This window comes from Limulus polyphemus, unplaced genomic scaffold (assembly GCF_000517525.1).
Source record: "Limulus polyphemus unplaced genomic scaffold, Limulus_polyphemus-2.1.2 Scaffold426, whole genome shotgun sequence".
In the NCBI taxonomy this organism is placed as follows: Eukaryota; Metazoa; Arthropoda; class Merostomata; order Xiphosura; family Limulidae; genus Limulus; species Limulus polyphemus.
The window spans coordinates 62,175-73,675 of record NW_013666036.1 but is presented as its reverse complement, the minus strand read 5'-3'; the positions used below and the strand labels follow the sequence as shown (position 1 = coordinate 73,675).

Here is an 11,501-nt window from a genome sequence, read left to right as displayed (position 1 = left end):
GAAATACATCAAAATATTGGAGGAATAACTCTCGCCACTTCCTTGGGTTTCGTGGATAAGAACACAACGTTGTTCCAGGAAGATGGAGCACCGTATCACACTGCTAGAAACACCCAAAAGTGGCAGGAAGAAAATGGTATCCAGAAGTTGCCCTGGCCGAGCCAATCTTCTGACATGAACCCCCCCCATCGTAAACCTCTGGGCCATACACAACCGGCAAGTCAAGAAACAACCAAAAAAAACCAACTTCGAGGAGCGATCTACTCCACGTTTTGAAGGAAGAGTGGGCGAAAATCCCACAATCTAAAATTGACGAGATGATTCTTACGATGCCCCAAAGGATCAACGAACTCCACGAAGCGAAAGGAAGATCTACTAGATATTAATTAAATTATAAATATATCAATTCCCAGCGTGGTCACAAGTAAATAGACACCACCTTTTCAGAAAAAATGAAATTTTTCAGTCATATTCACATTGACACTGGTAACACGTGATGAGTTTCTAGAAGGATCGGGGAACATCACGAATAATCCAGTATTTGCTAGACGTCCTCTATTCCTGTATATAAGCGCAACAGATAAAGTGAGACAATTTAATCGGAACTGGAATAGCAGACAGAGGTTGAAGATATGGACAGATAATTGAGTCAAGCCGTAAGTAAACCAAATCCATATCATTTCCATCATCCAGATAATAAGCAACATCTTTGAAAAAAATCATCAGATTAGTAAGGCAAGATTTCCCTTTCGTTAATTCATGTTGGCCTTATTAATATCATATTTCTCTAAACAATTTTGTAAAGTTTTTCTTATCAGTCTCTATTGAATTTTATTCCACAACAGAAGTCACAAGTAAGACTAACTGGCCAATAATTTCCAGGGCAACTATTAGAAACTCTTTTATAAATAGAAATACACTATCATTCTTCAATTCTGACCTACCAATAACGAGAGAGAAGCTGGCATTTCATCTCTGACCTCCTTTAAAACTTAGGGAAAAAAACACTGTTCCTAAAGCTTTACCTGTTTTTAATGTCTTAATCTTTGTGATTAAACCAAGGGATTAAAATCTACACGATTCAGGTCAACTTCAATATTTTCCATATAATGCTCAGGGTCTGGAATATTGCTATTTTCTTTTGTGAAAATAGAAGACAAGGAAACATTAAAACTCAGCCATCTCATAGTTTTCAATAAAAACTGCATCATTTGCATTCTTTAAGGGCCCAAATCCTATATTAACATATTTAAATAAAAAAAAACTTGTTGCAAGTTTTAACATTATAAAATTGCTGTTTCTCATAAGTCATTTTTGATTTCCTAAATGTTTTTTTAAACCAGATCTTTACATTTCATATCTTTCAATTTAAGCTATTTAAACTTATGGTGTTTATCCCTGATTTTCTTCTCTACATTTTATTAAGCCCGTTTGATCTTTCTTATCTTTTATCATTTTTAGAAACACAGCTATCTTATATTAAAAACAACTTATTTTTGAAAGTTTCCAAACCTGTCCCACATCACCACTTAACTCATCATCCCAACCCACTAATAATAAATATTGTTCCATGGCATCAAATTTGGCTTTCAGAAAATTAGTAATTAAGATTCCATTTTTAATTTTAGGGAGGTAATAAAAATTACTCCAGTAATGGATTATAGGCCTTTTTACTCTCAAGTCAGTGGTGAGAAAATTTTTTGAAGTTTTTACAAAGTTTAAAATCTTGTTGGATAGTCAAAATGGTTTCACTTGGGGAAAATCTTGCCTTATTAATCTTTTAAGATTCTTTGAAAAGGTTAATGCTTATGTAGGTGAGGATAAGCATGTGAATTTGGTGTGCCTGAATTTTCAGAAACCATTTTACATGGTGCCATATAAAAGGTTGTTAAAAAAACAATTCTGCAGATGTGGGGGATAAGTGGGCTCATTGGACAGAATAGTATTTGGATGAAAGAAAGCATAGGTTGTTATAAACAGAGTTCATACAAACTGGATTAATGCCACAAATGGGATACCTCAGGGTTCACTGTTAGAACCTTTTACCTTTTTGATTTACAGCAGTGACACAAATAAAGGAATCATCAATATATTACTTAAATTTCTTGATATTATTAAAGTTTTGGGTGTTGCTGGCTGTTGTTGCTTTATGGCAGATGGCTTTAATTATAATAAGTGCAAGGTAATGTATGTGGAATATCATAATATGAATTATAATTAAAATTCAGATCTGGTGGATGCAGTGATTTCATGGGAAGGTTTCCTAATAATTTGAATGTAGCAAAACACCAAAATTAATCAAGCATTGGTTACTCTTCCCCAAATTTTACCCCATTACAGTCTTACAACCAAACCCTCATTAGTAGTTAACAATAAATTTAAAATGGCATCCCCTATGGTTGGCTCTCTGACCGAATGGTGTAGAAAACCATCTTGAATGCATTAAAGAATCTATAACCCTTAGTACTTAATATTGTACAGTCCCAAATAATGTGTCTAAAATTTAAAATTCTCATAATTACTGCATCAATAGTTTTATTATTAACAACCCTGATTTTATTATACAATTTCTCATCAACCTTATCTGAATGATCAGGTAACCTATAACAATTGCTGATTAAACACTTTTTGTCCCTGAAATCCCCAACTGTAATCCATATAAATTCAATGACTTGACTACAGTTTTATCTACAGCCTCAATAGGCTGTAGTTCCTTTATTATATAAACAGCCACCCCACTTTAAAAATAGATCACTATTAAATAACTGGGTGATTAGTGGTATATGCTAATTGATTAACTGATAGGCTTATTAATTAATTAGTACACCCCAACACACACATACACACTCATTCTCATTCAAACAAAAAAAATGGTGTGCTAACTTCATAACTTTTTATACTACTGCATTATTTCAACATTGTTTTACTCCTCTTATTTTCATTCATATTTTGTTGATTTTAAGGTCACCATTTGCACATATTTTGAAAAACATATTTCCTCTCACCATGCACTCACCAATATTTTGTTTTTATCATATGCAGTAATATCCCACTGATATTCTGTAAATCAAACAAACTGATTATCTGTCCTGTATAAAAACCAGTGTGTGTCACATCACGCTTGTTTTTCGAAACAGGAGAAGTCATAAAACCAAAATGCATTTATCAACGTGGAATAGTTAATTACTGTCTGCCCATTATGATTTTAGTGATGGGGGTACAAAGTTTTCAAAGGTCACCATTTGCACATCTTTTGCAAAACATTTCCTCTCACCATGCACTCACCACTATTTTGTTTTTAACATATGCAGTAATATTCCACCGATATTCCGTAAATCAAACAAACTGATTATCTATCCTCTATAAAAACCAGTGTGTGTCACATCACGCTTGTTTTTCGAAACAGGAGAAGTCATAAAAACCAAAATGCATTTATACACATAAAATAGTTCAATTACTGTCTGCCTGTTATGATTTTAGTGACAGGAATGCAATGGGGCCATGAGGGGGGAAGCATGAAACCTTAGAAAGTAAAGACAAAGTGTGGGATCACCTAGCCCTACAGATAAGTGCACAAAATTTATCATGAAAGTGAAAAATATCAATTCAATTTTAAGCTTAAATTGTTTCTGAATTAAGCTATTTTCTGTTATATCACTAATGCTTTAAATAAAAACAAACCTCTTTAATCAATAATTTCATTTTATACTTTTAGTACACAGACTAACAACAATAGGTTATACTTTTTTTTGCTAAGCAAAAACATAAAAGCCATTGTTGGAATGTAGTGTTACCAAAATGCACTGGCTTTTCTATATATATTAGAAGTTAATTTAACTGATTTTTACCAATAATTATTTTATGAATACACCACATATTCATTTCATGAATGATCTTAATTTTGATTGGCTCACAAAGGAATATACCAACGTTTGGCTTCCTCAACCGTACTTTTCTGCCTCTTTGTTGGTCAACACTGATTTCGCAAAATATATTTATTCCAGTTAGCTCTGAAATGTGAGGTTAGGGTATACTATAGGGTGGGGGTGGTAGTACTTGTCCCATCATTTTTTATGGGCTAAACGCTAGTTAAATAATAATAACATGTTTAACTATCACTGATAAGGGTAATAATGTTATTATTTAAAATATTCTATGATTGCAATTAGAAATAAATAAGTTGGCTAACTAGCTACATAATTAATTAAATAGAATAAACATAAAAATAATATTCAATAAAGATTTGCATTACCAGAATATTTAGTAGTAGCTTACATTAATCACTAAATTTATCCGATTTCATGATACTTTTAGCTGGTGAAGATAATAAAAAACTTATGTTTACAAACACCACAATTGCAGTTATAAATAATTAAGTAACCAATTTATTTATGTACACTACTTGAATAGGATAAGCACAAAAATAATATCCAATAAAGACTTGGGTTATCAAAATATTTAGCAGTCACTCACAATACTCACTAAACTTATCTGACTTGATAACAATTATATTTTATTTGGTAAATGTTGAAAAAACAACAACTCATGTTTACAAACATTGCAACTAAATAAAACCATAGTACATAGGCAGGATTACAGGGTACAAGGAGCAGTTGTACACCACTTTTTTTGTTGTCAGATATAGTATACAACAGTCACAATAATTAAGTCACTTTTTTTGTCCTCTCCCTTTTGTTCCCAAATCCCATCAATGGCATAGTATATCCATTTAAAAGTAAAAACCCAGTAATTTTAAAGAAAGAACAAAACATCTACAAGATACCTTTGTTAAGGCTTAAGCATTCTCAAATCATGTGACTTTTTTGTTTTCTATACTATATATATATATATATTCCTGTGTCTAGGTTAACTTGAACCCAGTGATGATAAAACCTCTTCCAAACACCGTACGTTTGTTTGCGAGTTAAAACTTGTGACAAAGTTTTCTTTGTTGCCCATTCAACTTATCTCCAAACTCAAGTTATCTCATGTCTTCTCACTGAAGACAATTTCTATAGCTTTCAAATAGATATAATTTAACACAAATACTCTCACAATTCACAAATAAAAGTAACATTTACAGAAACAAAAAAAACCTTTAAACTTATATATTTACTCTACTATGACATTATATTATAATTCTTGCTATATTCAATCATATTTAAACTTCTTTATAGTAGTTTTCAAAGCTGTGTGTTATTAGTAAATGAATAAACCACTTAATGTGGCACCATAGCAGCAAAGTTTTAACCAAGGTCTGTACAAAAACTATGTGAAATGCTTGAAAATCAAGAAATGGATAATTATTCTCAAGAGGTGATAGGTTCTTTGAAAACATAGGCATTTTTTGGGATAGGCAGAAAAAGACAAAACAATAAAGTATGTTGTTTTGATTATAGGTCAAATATTTGCAGCTGTGAACAAATAAAGATACAAACTTTTGTTTTCCGTCATGAATCACACTAAATGTCAGAAAATGACAAAATGTTGAAATTTAAATGTTGAAAGTTAAAAATTGTTGAAATATAGTTAAAATTAACATATAAAAGTGATTTCAAAGTTCATATCTCAAAACTTTTTATCAAGTAGCCAACAAATATGAAAAGAAGAAAAAAACATGTCATTTGCTTCAACAATACAGTGTACAATTTTCAGACAATTCAGTGTTGTCTTACATCTTCATAAGGGTGTTTATGACAATGTTGGGGCCTTAAGGGAAATTAATAATAATAGCTAATTTATTTATTATATGCATACTTAGCCAAGGTAAAAACCTAGTATTTTTGGACAGTCTTCAAGTAGCTTAAATTTAAAGTAAAACATAAAAGTCAGAATAACATCAATTAAATTTATAAATTAAAATGTTTGATAGTTATAACTTTATCTTACAAAGTTCATAAACCATTAGGGAATGAATAAGAAAAAACTAGAAAGTCTGTTCAGATAATATATTATTATTGCGCTAACAAGTAATAGCAGTATTTAACTTTTCCACACTAACTACAGTAATATTTTGTTTTTACAATGATGAAATCAGTTAACTTTTTAAAAGTTAGAAACTTCTGCTAAAGTAATATAGTTTTTAAATGTATTGATATTGACCATATGGTCCTAAAGTAACCTAAATAATCAAAGTTAAAATAACATTAATCAAATTTGTAAATGATTAGCTCAGTTAGATTATACTACAGTGATTTCAAAGCTGATATATTTATTTCTAGTAATGTAATTGATATGAAAATAAAAAAGCAGTTAAAAACAGATTTTTTTATCAAAATTAAATAGTTTAATTATTTCTAAACTTATTTAGATAAAATTGTAGCATTGATAAACAGGATGTTTGTTTTGACAATAAAGTTAGAAAGAAAAAACTTCACTCTTCAGATAAAAATAAAGAAAAATTTTATTTCTGCCAATGTTTTACCATTGCAGCTTCATCAAGGCAAGCAGTTCTTATACTCAGATACCTGTTTTCAAATTTATTCAAAAAGTAATTATTTATATAGATAAACCAATTTCATTTTTAATTATCTTAGATATAAAGAAGACGAAAAATTTTTTTTCATGAGAATACTAATTTCTAAGCAATGAAAAATTGATTCTGTAACAAGTGTATGTTATAAGAGCTTTAGGTATCCTAAACAATACTAACTTTAATTAATGCAAATCTCAAGTCTAAACACATTCATGTATTAGTTCTAGAAAAGCATGAAGTTTTACCATGAAAAAGTTTATTTGATGTTCATATTGTTATATTAGCTGAGAAATAATCAGTTATTCAATCAGTTATTCCCTTATGCCTTAAGTGAATTGCAGCAGAATCCAGCTGTGTTGGTTTGATAAAACCTAAAAAAAAAAGCTTTATGACATCTAATGCTTCTTTTTGATACTATATGGCAGAGTAAGGCTGCTTAGCTGTTTTTTTTATCAACTTCTGAAAAAAATGGACAACAGTTTTGACTACCCTAAGATCTGAACCTAATTATACAACATTAAGTAATAGTTATTAATTGTGAAAAAAAATTTAAAGGCATGGATTCCCCTTGGCCCATATGCTATATATATGCTTGCTTATACAACATTAAAGAATACAGGTATTCAGTTATAAATTAGAAACATAAAAAAGGTAAAAAAAAAAAAAAACAAGTACATTTACACTATATTTAAGAGAGTTGGCAGTGAATGCTGCTAGCCAGTTGTCTTCCCTCTAATCATTGGTTCAAAATCAGTAACAGTGGTCAATAGCCTTAGTAGCTTAGCAAGTTTAGTGGCAAATGGAATAAAACTCCAGACCCTCAAATCACAAGGCACCCCTGTTATGTTGCTTTGTGCTTAGTATCAAACAAAATGATATTTCAATTATTTGGATAGATTGGAATAATCAAAAATAGTAACCATAATTTTGATTAATTGATTGCTAGAATAATAAAAAACAGTAATGATCAAAAGCTAGTCATGGGTAATAAGTTATACTGATTGAGTGATTAAATATTCTAACTTTAATATTATCATCAATTTTCTCCAAAGCTAACCAAGTTTTACTAATATATACTTCAGCTAAAAACCTAAACCCATCCACTTTATTTCTGATACTCCTAATATAGTATATTAACTAAGCTTATTCTGAAACCTACTTTCTTCATCTTTAAATCCGACAGATTATTAATATAAAGTATTATTTGACTTATTATGATCTAAATCTCCTTATTGACACAGCTATCCTATCAATTTGTTTTCCATATTTCATAAGCTACCTCATGACTATGCAAATTTAGTTTAAACTATCTTTATTGAATATCTTTAGAGCTTCCCAAAAATCCTACAACCTAGCCTTCATAATTAGTGTCCTTCTCTAGCATATAATACACCCTTAATCTGAAATGTACCCTATAAGTTTATACAGCCCACCTCTTGCTCGAAATATACCCTTATGCCTTGGAATCTTTTAAGTATTCATTTCTGCATCCATCCAAATATAGCACTCCTGAAAGTGATGCACATCTATTTCATCTTTAAACCTCTGAAACAGTTCTTTTTACATTTTGAGCACCTCTTCTGATTTACTGCTGTAATTCATTCATTGTACACCTAGATCTTCAAATCCAAAGACATTATAATAATTACAAACACATGTAATGACCAAGTGCTTTTGTTTTAATTAATGACTTACTGAGATTCATTTATTGCTACCTAATTTATTACTGTAAAAATATTTAGAGAAACAATTTACCATCTAGTAAAAACAATCACAGCACAGTTATTAGTAATCCACTTACCAAAATGATGTAGCTACGTTTCAGCTGGTAAGCACCAAATATTCCTAATATTACGGCAATCATTTGGAAGAAATTGCCAATAATTGGTGCCCACATATAACCCAAGAAATCAAACACCTGACGCTGCACTGTTGTTACCTTAAAACAGATTATGAACTTTAAAAATTGCATTAAATAAAACAATGGTCAATCTATGTCACTTAAACACCTTAGTGACTTAGCAGAAAAAAAGTTGATTTAAAAAGTATTATTAAACCTAAATCATATTATACAACACTGATTGTTTTTTACATCATCTCTAGTGTACACATTTACAAAAACAGTTATATATACAGTGTAATAATAGATGTTTACATAACATTTACAAATCAGCTTTGAAAAAGCATTTCAAATGAATAAATCTTTTCAATATATGAAATGGTTCTACAAAATATCATATAAAATGAACACTGAACATTATGAAAAGTTTTATAAATTACAATTTCATAACTTGTTTTACATAATTGAATAATGAGATAAGAAAAAAGTAAATTTCACTAAACAAGTACTTTGGCAAAAAAAAGGCTTAAAAAACCAAACTAGGAATCTAGAACACATGTACATAGCCCTATGGTCAAATTGCCATTTAAATTAATTTATCCCAAGTTCAACTTAAAATAAACTACAGATAAAAAACTAAACAAATGATTGTTTTATATTCGATGACGATGATTATTTTATATTTGAATTTTATATCTAATGTAATTCTGTATGGCATTCATTTTGTATTATTCAACAACATAATTAGGGAATGTTCCATGATTAACTATAAATTTAAATTGTGTGCACACTTATTAATATAAAAACATTAAATTCTCAGTCTAACTTCTAACTAAGGTAATCTCATACAGTAAAATACTACATCACATTAACTAGTAGTAGTCTTACTACATTATAAAATAATACTCTCATGTTCAATTATTAATTTTGGAGAAATTTTCCACCCTTCAGTATACTTATTAGGTCTGCACAATTATTATTTTTTGGTCATCTTTAACAAAAAACACAAAATTAAATTTCATACAATGATTTCGACCTGTACAATCGTTAAATGTAAAAACTGAAGTCTGTATTTTTCCATCCTGCACTATTACTATTATTTGGAACACAAAATAGACCTATAATTACTAAAATGCTAAGTAATTTACTTTAAAATTTTACTTTAACTAAGAAGTTTCTAATAGTTATAACATAAATAAGGAACTTACAAACTGCAAACCACAAATTGTTAGAAAAAAGCTTCTGATAGTACAGCAAGCCATAATGTCATCGTTAACAGACGTTAGAACCGAACAATTATGTCAACCAGACTGCCCACAATAAGCCAGCAGCTAAAAATTATTTTACTGCTATCATCGCTATTAATATTAAGACTTTGGCCTAGGAACGTAACCCGAGTAAATTAAACTGAAAATGTTTAAACTCAACTATGGTAACGTTACGTCTGTAGTACTACTAATACTATAATAGCACGCAACCTGACTAACTGGAGTCTTTACATGTTTTGACGTTGCACTAAAATTTAGAAAGTATCGAATTTCGAAAGAAAATTAAAAGCCAAACATTATAGGTAATTATCCAGCAAATATAGAAAAATTGACTTGCGAAAATTAATAATACAAACGCTTTTCGATGACATTTGGGTTACTAATTTAATTCTTTTAAAACTCCAACAGACGCTTCTTTGATAACAACGACCTCTCGTGTTAGAAAATACTTTGTTTCTCAGACAAAAATATTTAGTAACGATTATTTTTAATTTTTTGTTGATTTATTTGCCATCGGGACCCTTTTTGCAGGTCTTGCAAAATATATATGACAAACTGCGATAGAATAGTTTGTTTCCTTGAATTTTCACGCAAAGTTACTCGATGACTATCTGCATTAACCGTCCCTAATTTTGATTAGATAGAAGACAGTTAGTCAACACTACCCACCGACAACTCTTTACCAACAAACAGTGGAATTAATTACAAGACCCCACAGGTGCAAATGCGAGCAAGACCAGCGACAGGTTTCGATTCCATAACTCACAGATTGCTAGTAGAAAGCCCTAATCAAACTGCAATAAAAACAAATTCATTTGTACTATAGAAAATATTGTTACAACAGCGGAAGTCACGTGATGCTAGTAACACGTCATTATATTCTAGAAGTATCATGTCTGTTCTTGGCAACTCTGGTCTTTTCTACATGCCCTCTATTATTGTATATAAGTGCGCCAGATAACGCGAAATTAATTAATCAGAGAATAGAATTGCAGACAGACAGAGAATCGAGTCAAGCCGTAAGTAAAGCGTGTAAATCTTTGTGAATTATAGCATGTGTTTAAGTTAAAGTGACCGTGGAAATTAAGTATATTGCAAAGCTGAGTTGAGAAAGAATAAACTAGTTTTATTTAAGAAAGGACTTGTATCGCTAAAGTTTCTCGGAAAGAATTTCTACGGAAAATTAACAAACAACCATAGACGTAACAATATGTGTACGCGTGACTTCCGCTGTCGTAACAATATTTTAAATCTCATGATCAACTTTATGCAATTGGCTCTAGGCTAGGTGATCCCACACTACCACTTTAATTTAGACTTATTATACCAACACTCACTACACTTATAGCCCCCAGTCGCACAGCGGTATGTCTGCGGACTTACATTGCTAGAAACCGGGTTTCTATACCCGTGGTGGGCAGAGCACAGATAGCCCTTTGTGTAGGTTTGTGCTTTAACTACAATCAAACTACACTTATAAGATTTCACGGCACCTTCTTCCTCACGGCCCCCTTGCACAACATCACTAGAATTGTAATGGGCAGACAGTAATCGAATTATTCTGTCTGGATAAATGCATTTTTGGCTTTTGTGACTTCTCCTATTTCGAGAAATCAAGCGTGACGTAACATGACACACACACTGACTTTTATATAGGTTAGATATATAAGAGAAAGAAGGCTCAGTTGAATAAAAGCGGTAAGTAAGCATGTGGCGTAATAATTATTCATTTAGCTTGCGGATAATTATATTTTTGAATCTTACGTTAAACCACTAGTTATTAATATTAAGTCAAACATCTTATTTGTGGATATTATGTAACATTACTAGTTATCAGTATTAAGACAGTTTGTTTGTTTGTTTTGAATTTCGCGCAAAGCTACACGAGGGCTATCTGCGCTAGCCGTCCCCAATTTAG

The 11,501-nt window shown here is 30.8% G+C and overlaps 1 protein-coding gene across 1 annotated transcript in view; it reads right to left on the bottom strand.

Moving 5' to 3' along the window:
* The window catches only part of LOC106458178 (sodium/potassium-transporting ATPase subunit beta-1-interacting protein 1-like), a 27,099-nt gene extending 17,104 nt beyond the window's left edge, over positions 1 to 9,995 (bottom strand). Inside the window, exons 1-2 of the mRNA XM_013917648.2 lie at positions 9,524 to 9,995; positions 8,277 to 8,414 (exon numbers count right to left, since the gene is read on the bottom strand). Of these exons, the coding sequence (XP_013773102.1) occupies positions 8,277 to 8,414; positions 9,524 to 9,577 (192 nt within the window). The 5' untranslated portion in view covers positions 9,578 to 9,995. The remainder of the gene's footprint in view (positions 1 to 8,276; positions 8,415 to 9,523) is intronic.
* Between the last annotated feature and the right edge of the window lie 1,506 nt (positions 9,996 to 11,501).